Consider the following 13,016-nt stretch of genomic DNA (forward strand, 5'->3'; position numbering starts at 1 on the left):
AGTTTACTTCATCACTCTGTATGAGACAATTTACACTCTGATCACGACAAGATAACGGATCAACAGTTAGTGTGTGTGTGAGAGAGAAATAGAATATACCAAAAATCTTTTTTTTTTTTGGGTTGACACAGATATTTATAATATGTTATCATCAATTTTCCCTGAAATTTATGAGGAAAACAAAGAAATGTGAGATTAATTAATCTGGATCTTTCTCGATCTGATTGTTGTTTAGGTATTTTCAGAACGAATCTACTTTCTAGGTGACCTTTTTAGGGTTTATTTTCAGCCAGAGTACTTGTTTTGCTCGACCCGACTTGAATGTAAATGGGGTTTTATTTGTAAAGCTGAAGCTGAAGTGAACAGGGATTTCCTAAAAAGTTTGGATTTTGATGAGATGGGGTTTTCTTGAAAAGGGGTTCTATTTAGTTTCTGAAGCTGAATTGGGTAGAAATTTTGTAAAATGTTTGGATTTTTATGAGATGGGGTTGTTGAAGATGAGCTTTTTGCAGTGAAGAGTGAGTTTGGGTATAAGCAGAGTATAAATTTAAAGGTGAGTTTTTTTTTTTATATATATAGTTTCTTTGTTTCCATTTTTGTTTTGTGAGATCAGTGAAATTATGCATCATGAATTTTCAATTATTTGCTATATAAAGCTTTCTTTGTTCTTTTGAGTGTACTTTATTTAGTTTACTTGATATAGAGAATTTGATATGGTCAGCAACATTTACTTTCTTGTTTATCTTTATGTAGAAAGCTTCTATCTCTGTCATAATTGATCCACTTTGATTACAATAACATACCTTGGGTGAAGGGGGAGTAGTGTGTGCAGACCTTAATCCTACCTTGGGAGATATAGAGAGGTTATTTTCGATAGACCCTCGGCTCAAAATGGTCCAATTTGATTCAGCAGAAACAGAACTACTTCAGAAAAAATGTTGTTGGAATTGGAAATTATTCCTTGAGTTAATGGAAGTGTTGAAGTGTGACATTAATCAATAAGGTGTCTTTGAGGAAAGAACTTTTAACGATTTTGCTGGTATTGAATTGATTGAACTACCTTATCTACAAGCTAAAGTTGTTAAAGAGGAGACAGTTTTATTAGTTTAGGTCTGCAATAGGTTGTGCTCTGCTATCAGGGAAATCTATTAGTGGGGAATGATTTTAAGGATTGTTATTTGCAAATTGTATATTCCAGTTCAAACACAATTGCTCATTTGAATAAGCATATAGATGATGTGTAGTGCTTAGGCGCATTTCAAACTATTGTGAGCAAAGTCGGGCTTGTGAAGCATGGTAGGCTTCAGAATTAGGGAGGTTGCGGTGCAAAGTTTTCGACCAACCAGTAAAATTTAGTTCGTTTGAGTTGGATTGTTTATCTAGAACTTCAGTTTGCTCGCAAATTTTTGTTATCAGGTTGTATGCGCATTTTTTTTTGGAGTTTATAAGTGATTAATATTTTTGTAACAGAATACTGTATATCATTTATTTCCTAAAAGATTATGCGTAAAATAGTTTCCTAACTTACTATGGCATAATTTCAGGAATATGGCAACTCCAGTTGAGCCACCAAATGGGATAAGGTCCCCAGGGAAGCATTACTATTCTATGTGGCAATCCCTTTTTGAAATTGATACTAAATATGTACCTATTAAGCCTATTGGGCGAGGGGCATATGGAATTGTTTGTTCTTCTGTTAACAGGGAATCCAATGAGAAGGTTGCAATCAAGAAAATAAACAATGCTTTTGAGAATCGTGTTGATGCTCTCAGGACATTGCGTGAACTAAAGCTCCTTCGCCATCTTAGACATGAAAATGTGATTGCTCTGAAAGATGTTATGATGCCAATCCACAGGCGAAGTTTCAAAGATGTTTATCTGGTATATGAACTAATGGATACAGATTTACATCAAATAGTCAAATCCTCTCAAACACTCACGAATGATCATTGCCAGTATTTCCTATTCCAGGTACTTCCGATGGAGAGCGCTATCTATGCTCACAAACAATTGTATGATAGTTAGCAGCTCCATTATGCAGTTGTCTCTTTGGTTCTGTTTTTTTTTTTAAAAAAAAAGAAAACTAAATTTGACTACTCTCTTCTCTCTTAAACATAAATTCCTGTTCTGACCTCTATGCTTGAAGGGAATATTCTTTCATCGATCATCAACGTGATTGTCTTCGTCCTACAATTATAGTGAGTTATACCATAACGAGGGTACAATTCATAGACCTTGACTTTTGTGTTCTGACTTGCACAATAGTGATACATTTTACGCTTCAGTCATCCAAGGAAGGCGGTGGTTTTAGTAGGAGTATAGTAATATGGTTACTGCTGTGCATCCAAGGGTATGGCCTAGTGGTCAATGAAGTGCGAGAAGAACCATGAGGTCTTAGGTTCAAATCTAAGCAGAGACAAAAACACTAGGTGATTTTTTCAGGTGCTGGTGGGAGGTAGCATGTGTCCCTTGGAAATAATATTTTTTAGTGATGCGAGCCAAATCCACTCAATGGATGCTATTTGGCTGCCTCCTGATCTTCTTTCCTTTGTTTATCTTTTATGATCTTCTGTACTTAATAGCTCTACCATCTAATCAGTTGCATAAATTACCAAGTGGCCTTTCAGATTAGTAGAAGAGAGCGCCAACATCTTTCCTGTTTTTATGTGAATATTGTGCATTTTTATGTTCTAAATCATTTGGTCAGTGAATGTTGTCCATGTAAATGACAATCATGGAGGCGCTATCTTCTCTGCTTGGAAATCCAATGTCAATATCATAGTAAATTAGTGATGCGCATTTTGTCTTAAATAAAATTTTGATTCTTTGAAGGCTGTCTACTGAAGAAGGGGAAAGATAACTTCCATCCATTGCTAGTAAGGTGTATGTTTTGTTAGATTGTGGTCATCCTAGTTTTTAAGTTGTTTTCAACATCTGTAAAGGTGCATCTATCTTGTTTTTAAGTAAGCTGGTTGTTGTCTAGGTCCATATATAGGCATCTATGTACATTACATGTTCTTTGTGCTCCTTACCAAAATGATTTAAAAAATTACATGACTTGTTGTTTCAATGTCCATGTTCAAGCACAGTAGAAGCTCAAGATTTACATAGCATCTATGTATTTACGAAGTATGCTCATTTCCTACTGTTTTCAATCAACAGTGGAGCTGCTGTGAAAAATGATTCTGTACTATTCTCCTTCCTGTTTACTATATATTTATGAAACTTTGTCAAGTGATAAAGTGAAAAATACCGAAATAACACAAAGTAGGCTAACTTCCTCAATTCATTCAACCATAGAATGATATATAGCAATAATTGCCAGCTGAAGGGGGATAAAGTTTGAACAAGAATGAAGTATGACCCATGTATCATCATTCTACCATCCCTTTTTTGACTTGGTCTTTTCAATATTCAGAACGACAAATTGAAACACTTGATAGTTGATACCATGCTTTATATTCAGTATAACAGCGTTAGTAAAAATTTAGCCTGGAGAGTACCTTTTTTTGCAGATTATGAAACGATCTGATTAAACTTATGCATAGAACATGGTTCTCAAGTTTAATCTTGATATTGCGTGAGCAGGCTTTATAACTTTTTTCTTGGAAGGTTTTGCATTATTACTGAAATTTAAGCAGATATCTGCAGTTAGTGCAAGAGATAATGCTTTATACAGGTTCCGGTCTCATTTAGTCTCTACTTTGGTGGAATAGGCAATATCAAATCATCCTTCGATAGGAAGTAGTAGGAAGCGGAATCATGTTTGTGATCACACATATATAGCTGCTGTGAGTTATGAGTCTACTTCAATACATAAAGTTGGCTCTAGTTGCTAAACTAGCACTTCTCGTCTCTTATTAAAGAATAATAATGTAACAAGAACTAGACATTTGCCCAGATTAGTTGGGTTGACTATGTCATATTATTGTTAGATAAATCAAAAATCATTCTGGATCGAACCCTTGCCATTTGGATGAGATTGTTTTGAGAACTGGTGCTGAACCTGGATGCTATGGTTGGTTATGTCACTAATGAATATTTTTAATAATATAAAACGAAATACTATAGCATGCACTAAATTGTCTTCGTCATATGAGAACTTCTCAATATCTTTGTTGAATTTGATAAATGGCTGCATTCAGACACTACTTATATCAACATGAGCCTTGATATGTAACTAGTGGTTGTGTATCAGATTATTCCTATCTTCTAAAACAGGAGGTTATGACATGTTTTCTGCTCTCTACAAGCCCATCAAACTCTTTGATACTTACGTTCTACTCCTTTATAGTTTCTACCCCCTGCATGTCATCCTTTCCTTCCTCAAAATACCTACTCTCTCCATCGGACAGCAAGCTAAGTATTATGGTACAACTTGCACTTTGAATCTTGATGTTAGGTTCACTAAAAGACGTATATTTTATTTTTAATGAAGTCTAGAAGTTGTATATTTGGAAATCACTTTTTCCATTCTTATGTAAACCAATCCATTGTACAGCTTAATTCTTATAAAAGTATATTGATGCACATTTTGTTTTGGGAATTTAGTTGTCTTTCTCATTGTATATGCCTGGAAGATTATTTCACTTGTTGTGGTCTTGTGGATGGTAAAAAGAATAAAGGAAAATTCGAATCTACATCTTATCTGAAGTGATACGCATCTTGCAGCATCTTTTTTCAATACTGGAAAGAATTAGTTCCTTAATAACATGTCTCTGTGAAGAACATCGTGGAACTATGAACCTATATGCAGACATACCTTTTCCTTTTCTTGCTTTGGGTTAAAATATGTTTGAAATCTGTGTGACAGCATGAACTTACTACTTGAATCAATTCAGCCTATAGTATCTCTCTGTTTTTTCAGTTATCCTAATATTTCCATTTTCTTTCTAAATGAAATGAAATTATTATAGTTGGCCATCAATTTAAGAATTCGTAAAGTTGTTATCTTGATGAGCTCTTATTTTCAGCTTGTGCTAGTTTTTCAGATGCTCATATCCTCATCCAGGTCAAAATTAAGCCACCACTTTAAAATCGGCATATTATCCGTGTTTCCCAGTTTCTCTCTTCAAGACAAGACTGTGCTGAAGTGTTGTGCAGCTTCACTTTAGGAGTTTTTCCTCCTCCACACCTTCAAGAAGTCAAGACACGTCCTTATGTTGCTTGGACTCTTCAATAATGCTGCCCCAACTGTGTCGGATCCTCCAAAATGCATTACTTTGGAGGATCCGACATGCACCTGTTGGCATCTTTGAAGAGTCCAAGAAACATACTCCTACATTGATCATGATTTCCTTGTTGGTTGATCCATCAACTCGTGCAAATTAGTCTAATCCATTTTCTAGAATGCTGTCTTTGCCCCTTTTCCAAAATCCACCATTAACAAGCTTGGGACCTCGGTTTAGTTGGTTATGGTTTTCCCGTGTCTAATTTGGTTTCTGTTTATAGAATAGAATTTTGCTAGTTATCCAGAAGTGTGACACATCTTTATGGGAAATGGCTTTACCCTTCATATTTTGTCCCCGCACGCCTAAAATGTCATGTAATGGACGTCATTATCTGATGACGCCTAAACATACTGTGTAATGGACATCGTCATCTGATGGTGATTTCTAGACTAAGGATGCTTTCCTTTTTCTTTAAAAATCACGTAAAGGAGGAATGCTCAAACTGCTACTTCTAAGAACTGAAAAAAGGAGCTAAAAAGATAATAAAACTAAACAGAAGTGAGATATCTAATTTGCATGCATACTGTACAGACTTGCTGATTTAACTGTTTTCACTGCTGAAGCCGATCTGATTTGTGTGCAGTTGCTTCGAGGTCTAAAGTATCTCCATTCAGCGAATATTCTTCATCGTGACTTGAAGCCCGGGAACCTGCTCATCAACGCTAACTGTGATCTGAAAATATGTGATTTCGGGCTTGCACGTACAAGCAGTGGCAAGGACCAGTTTATGACTGAATATGTTGTTACACGCTGGTACAGGGCGCCGGAACTTCTCCTTTGTTGTGACAACTACGGGACATCCATTGATGTATGGTCTGTTGGTTGCATTTTTGCGGAGCTCTTAGGGAGGAAACCTGTCTTTCCAGGTACGGAATGCCTTAACCAACTGAAATTGATTATCAACATCCTTGGTAGCCAAAGGGAAGAAGATTTAGAATTTATCGACAATCCAAAGGCGAGGAAGTACATCAAATCACTTCCATACTCTCCTGGAACACCATTTTCCCGCCTCTATCCCCAAGCTCATCCATTGGCGATTGATCTCCTGCAGAGGATGCTTGTGTTTGACCCTTCCAAAAGAATTAGTGTTATGGAAGCACTTCAACACCCATACATGTCTCCTTTGTATGATCCGAACACTGATCCCCCAGCGCAGGTTCCTATCAATCTTGACATAGACGAGGACTTGGGAGAAGAGACGATAAGGGACATGATGTGGACGGAAATACTTCATTACCATCCTGAAGCTGCCACAGCTGCTATGGAAGAAGTTATGTGAGCTTATGTTAGAGCTTTTTGTAACTTATCTTTTTCCCCTGCTTTCAATAAATATCGAGTCTTGATTCATCGACAGTTTGAGCTGCGATGCATAAAAAGAACTGCTCAACTACATAAGCTTGAACTTTTTGAGCATGTACTTCTTCTTAATCTGTATATAGGTGTGGTTTTGTACGTCTAATTAAGGACCTTTACTCTTCATGAATGTACTGACAGTTTAATTGTTGTACCACTGCTTGTAATGTCTATCAGAAGCTGTATCTCTACCTTTACATCGTAGAGGGTAAGGCTACGTATAGGCCACCCTCAGATTTTATTTGTAGAATTACACTAGATATGCTATTGTTGTTATTGGTACCGACTGCTTGTGATGATTGTTGATGCTTTCTAGTGGTAACAATCTAAGATGAGGTTTATGTAATATGCTATATGAAGCCACTAAGCATCTTGAAAAAGGAAATTAAAGTTAAAACGCCGTATGATAGGTGGTAACCATCTTGTAATGGTATGTGGATAAATAACATACTTCGATCGATGGGGTATCGTTGATCGGAGTATTTAGCCTAGATGCATACAGTATTCCATGTGTCTCATGCTACTGGAGACAGAAAATAAGATATGTAATCTGCTACTACGATTGAACTATGTTGATATAGTTAAATGTTTTTACATTAACTTGTAAAAGTAAATTCCATTTTCCTTCTCAAATAATTGAACACCAACCAAGTGATTACTTAATTATGTATTATTAAGTCCAAATACCAAGTACAATACTAAAACAAACTATATTCCAAATCTAAAGAAATGCTCCAAGTGATTGCTTCTTGGTCTTAGTCCCATGTTAAAAATTAAACAAAGGTCCATACCATCCCCACATGGAAATAAAGTGTAGAATTTCCCCACATACTTACACGGTTCGGTATTCATATCGAAACTCAATTAATTTTGATTTGTGCTTTATAGGGCTCGATCATTTCTAAGTGTGACACTCTCAATATTTTTTTTCTTTTCATTTTTAAGGCTCGAACTTGAGACTTCCGATTAAATGCGGAGGAATTTTAATCATTTTGTTACGATCCATGTCGGTTAGTGTAGAATTATTGGGTCCATTTTGCATGATTAATTGAGTGAATTTGGGTTTTAATATTGTCTAATTAGCCCCACATGTTCCCCATCAAACCACACCTATAACATGTATATGAATAAAATTATCCTGATTTTGCGGTCTATATATATTCACCAATTTTCTTTAACTTACTTTTGCCTCATCAGTCCATGTGCATATTAAAAAAATATTTTATACTATTGTTTTACTTGTTTTTGAAGTGATTTTTTTTTTTAGGTTGGAGATCGATAAGAGTATATACTTATAACTTATGAAAGCACGTTAATTTTGTTGATTTTTTTTTTTAATTTTCAATACTAATTTTGATAGATCCTTTTTTTTATTATTTCTCATCCTACATTTAGAGTTTATATTGAAATTTCGATTATATCCGATACATCATCTAGCTAGGATTTATAAGTGAAGAATGGGTTGACATTGATGGAACTAGTGTAATAATAACGAAATTTTAATGTAACTTTTGTTGACAAATTGAATTGACTGACCGTACAATCAACTTGTCAAGTTTGTCACGTGTATACACATGTTGCTAATTATTTTTCTAAATTTTCTACTTTCGTTCATTTTTTTTTTAACGAAATTCATCTTGAAAAATATCTCAATTTACATCATTAGCAATTTCGAAATTTAAATTGTGAAACATGTGAAACTTTAAAAGTTAAACATTCACTCAATCATCTATTCGAACTCTTCTGAAAAAATGATCATTTTTTAAGATTCTTTTGATAATTTAAATTGATGAAAAATATTATTGATCGAATATGAGCTTAGGTAATACGTCGAAGAAAAAATTGACGTTACTTTAGACTTTAGTATTAGAATATTCTTAAATTGTAATGTTTGTGAGATTTTTCAAATATTCTCCATATAGTAGTAGGTGAAATTATGTATAGCTAGCAATGGTTGCTGTATATTAATTCATTGAATTTAGTCATAGTAAGACATGTCATTATTTTAAAAAAATCAATTTGTTCACGCACAATGACGGCTCCAGACAGACAAAAATATTAAAGTATATTATCATAAACAAAAAAGTAAAAAAAAAAGTCTAAATTTTTGCTATATTTTTGTCTGATAGAATTAAGGATCAAATTGATCTATTAATTGAGAGGGAAGCTTCCTAGCTAAAAGTTTGAGTTAATGGGAAGGGCTTGTAAAAATATCACTATTTGAGTCAAAGTTTTTTTTGTAAAAAGAAAAAATTAAAAAAAAAAAGTTAGTGTATAGATGTCGATAGAAGTATTGAAAATATCTTTGAATTTGACGCAAATTATTAGTTTCCTTTTTAAAGTATTGACATTTTTACACATATTCAACTACTTAACTGGCTAAATTAACTAAAGTTAATACAATTCTGACACTCTCCATCTGCTAAATGCCATAACAAGTGATCTCGAACTCTTGTAATAACATAAAACTCTTAATAAAAAGGTGAGTAAAGTGTTGAAAACACTCCTAAACTTAGTGATGTATTTTACTCATGTTGCAAGATTGGAGTTATATATAAATTCAATTAGTAAAATTTTTTTTAAGATAATCAACATTTTAGAGATGAAACCAATTACTATTTTATGTCGAATTTAAAAATATTTTCAAATACTTTTTATCTCATTAAGTTAAATTGATTTATAACTAGCTTGCTATGTGATAGTTTGAAAAATAGAGTAATAATTTTTCACAAGCTGTGAAAACAAAGTTAATAATATAAATATTTTATATTCATGTAACTTAAATCTTTTTCTTTTCTTTTCATATTTAGACAAGTGACTACAGTATTAAAGTTGAAAAAATGATTTATGTGGATTCTTTGTCAGCTTCTAGTTTGGAGGCTTCTTTGATATTATCACACGTGCTTCCATTTTACACTATTAAAAAAAATAAACTATGAGTAATAAACTCTGTTTAAGCTATGTAAATCAGATTAATTTTAATCACTTTATGTTTAGTGGGTTAACTCTTTTTTTCTTTGAATATGACAGAAACAAGGTAATGGGGAATGAACCTAGTCCTTAGTCAATAGATGGATTATTATTTGTCGTATTTTTTTTTTATCTATAATTAATTTTAAAAATTTCGATTTGTTTAACATATAATTAAATATTATTTTATTAAAATGTTTATAATCTTTGAAAATAATAAATTACTAAGGATAAAATGAAAAAAATCTATTATATTTTGAATTTCTGAAATGATAGATGATTTAAAAAATTTATAATAAATAATTTGAGATAACATATACATATATAGTCAATGTTTATCTCATTTTCATGGGTCGTACAATATTGACGAAATTTCTGAAAAATGAAAAGGAATTTATATTGGCAGTCATTATTTAGTAGTCAACCTTTGTATTTTTCTTTGTAAAAGCAAAAATTATTTTATCTGAGAATAACGTAACTGAAAGATATAAATATTATTTAGACTTTGAAATAGCATCTAGAACGAGCTCTCCTCATTATTATATTTGCAAATTATCCATTATTTCAAGTAAGTGGAGCTAATGCATAACTTCTTTTTATAATTAATAGACTCTTATAACCATTAGACATATGCTTAATTGAGGGTTCTTAAGTACATAATAATGTGATGAAATTGTTGTTCCATAAACAACTCAAGGTCACTTGTAATTTTTTTATGATTACGGAGTTTAAAAAAGATTTTGTGCTACTTCAATTGATTTTATGAGATATTTTATCTCTCACTAAGAGGCGGATCCACAATTATATGTTGAGGGTGCATGTGCACCTGTTAACTTTGAAAAAATTATGTATATATATATGTATATTGATCATGAGAAACTGACAAAAAATACGATATAACTAACGGTGCACCATGAAGACTAGTATGTAGCTGAACAATAAATTTCATTGCTAAAGCCACTTAGCGATGAATTAGCAATTAGTTTTTGTTAGCAACGAACAAAATAGCAACAGACTAGCAACGACGTTTATTGCTAAATGCAGTGTTTTTAAGTAGTGATATTCATTAATCAGACCATTAAAACAATAACTAATCTGTTAAGATAGATTGAATTTAAAGTTTAAATTACATACATCGATAGATATATTAATCTTTTATATTATCAATATATACATTGTATTAATATCCAAATTCAGAAATATAAATTAAAATAGGAAAAAGCAGAAGAAGTAAAAGATCGATTTGTCTTGACAGATGACAATGTGCTAACAACAGTAACTCAACGAGTACAAAAGCTAGCTCCTAACAGTCTTGAAGAACTTTTAGGTACATAAAAAAGTAAAATAAAAATATTATTTTTTATATATAATAATAATAATAAAAAGAGAAAGATTCCTTCTTAATTAAGATAATTACATGACTAGTTAAAATATCTTCAACGTTGTGATGGCTACTCCACTTATTTCTCATGCTTTGTAATTTATTTATTTATTGGTCGTGTTTTCCATTAATTCACGGGCTCAGCACTTATACTATTAATATAATTAATATAAACGTATAAATATATTAAGATTGCGATATAGTGGTAAGTTAATATTTTAATCAGATGTCTCAAGTTTCAATTTAAATAATCTCAAATAAATCATGCAACGCAATTCAAATAAAAAATTATAATTAAAAACTTAACCTTCTCATTTAAAAGTAAGAAACAAGAGTTCTTCAAAATTCAATAATTTCAATTCATAGTTGATATATTTGTTGAAAAATTCATTGAATAGATACTTATAACAAATTTCAAGAATTTCATATTTATCTTCAAATATTAAATTCTCGGAAATTAAATTATTAAAAAAATAAATATTAATAAGTTTGTTAGTTTTTATGTTACCTTTTTTTTATGATGCATACGTAATGCCTTACGTGTGTCTCAACTCTCAAACATATATAGACCTAATTGCCATATATTTAAATTTGGAATGTGTGAAGTGTCTTTTACGTTGTTACCTTATTTAGTTTTGTGTTTTGGCGAATATTTATTTCATTATTATTAATATAATGTTTGATTAAACCGATCTACATTTAATTATAATTAAAACTGTAAATAGAGGATCAGTTTTCGTCATAGGAATCATTCAGGAGAAAGAAAAAAAACTAACATACATTATTGTTACTTTATATCACTTTATCAAACTTAATTTACATAATTTGATCTAAATACACGATATATATCACCAATAGTTCATCCCATTCAAAATAATAATAATAATATCACATTCAGTGAAATTTGACAAAATAAAATTTGAAGAAGATATAACATATGTATATCATCATATCGTGGAGGTAGAGATACTATTTTTAAGAAAGCAAAAAAAAGTGTGACAATTTCACTATTGATGAGTGCGCAAAAATAAGAGAAAAAACATAAAGTTATAATATCTTAGATGCTTCAAGTTGCAGAGAAGAAGCAAAACCAAAAATAATACTCTATCCTTTTCACAAATATTTGATCTGATTTAACTTGGCATGGAGGTTAAGAGTATAAAGAAGACTTTTGAATTTTATGATCTTAAAATTATAGTTAGGTTAAATTTACATATTTTTTCTTTAATCTTGTGATTTAAACATGTCACGTGAAAAACTTAAATTAAAATATTAACAAAAAAAAGGTTTTTTTTTTTTTGAAACAGAATAAAAAGAAAAGAAGGTTATTTTTTTTAAACCGACTAAGTAATAATAATATAATAAATGATGAGAAAGAAAGTGAAAGTTTATAAAAGTTACGATATATCTTTTGGGGACCCCCCTATTTACGAAATAGTGCTTTTTAGGCCCATGTGAAATCCGTATAAGTACCATATTTATACTAATGTTACTATTGGAGGGATCAATTTGCAAAAAATGTACACTTGAAACCCAATATTTCTCTCTCTTATTATCTTTTCAGGTAGGTCCTTTATTGACCCCACAAACCGACCATTTTGTACTTGCTCTACAAAAAGCAATTACTACTCCCCACCCCCCTACCCTATGTGTTTTAAATTTTGTTGAAGAATTAATCGGTAATAGTGGCAAAACTAGAATTTTTAATAAAGAATTTGATATTTAAAAAACTTGACACACAAATTAATTGAAGGATTTTAATATTTATAATATATATAACAAATAATTTCAATCATATATAGATAGTAAAATTTTCCGTCGAAGGAGATTCAGATGAACCCCTAGTAGAAGGCTGACTCCGCCCCTGATTAGTAATATATGCGAATCAAACTCAATAAATAACTTATGCTTTCATATTGTCACCCTTCCACCCCTCGGTGATCGTTTAATCATGTTTTATTGTGAAATTTTTTTAAGAAATAATAATTATGTTTGATTGTAACTTCCGAAAATTGGAGTAAAGTTTTCTCATGAATACAAATTGTAGTTTTTCCCCCAACTTTGGGTGGGTAATTTGGAAC

At 31.7% G+C, this 13,016-nt stretch overlaps 1 protein-coding gene across 1 annotated transcript; it reads left to right on the forward strand.

Annotated features, from left to right (window-relative positions):
• LOC107017974 (mitogen-activated protein kinase homolog NTF3) lies at positions 1-6,781 on the forward strand. The gene is made up of 3 exons (XM_015218291.2): positions 1-553; positions 1,545-1,971; positions 5,815-6,781. Exons 2-3 carry the CDS (start codon positions 1,549-1,551, stop codon positions 6,508-6,510), a joined length of 1,119 nt encoding a protein of 372 aa, XP_015073777.1. The 5' UTR covers positions 1-553; positions 1,545-1,548; the 3' UTR covers positions 6,511-6,781.
• Positions 6,782-13,016: the final 6,235 nt, after the last annotated feature.

The sequence above is a fragment of the Solanum pennellii genome, chromosome 4, assembly GCF_001406875.1.
Source record: "Solanum pennellii chromosome 4, SPENNV200".
Lineage (NCBI taxonomy): Eukaryota > Viridiplantae > Streptophyta > Magnoliopsida > Solanales > Solanaceae > Solanum > Solanum pennellii.

Excerpts from the sequence above, each read along its gene's own strand:
- LOC107017974 (XM_015218291.2), top strand. The coding sequence starts at position 1,549 with ATGGCAACTCCAGTTGAGCCACCAAATGGGATAAGGTCCCCAGGGAAG. Across the intron at positions 1,972-5,814 it reads GCCAGTATTTCCTATTCCAG|TTGCTTCGAGGTCTAAAGTA; the intron begins GTACTTCCGATG and ends ATTTGTGTGCAG.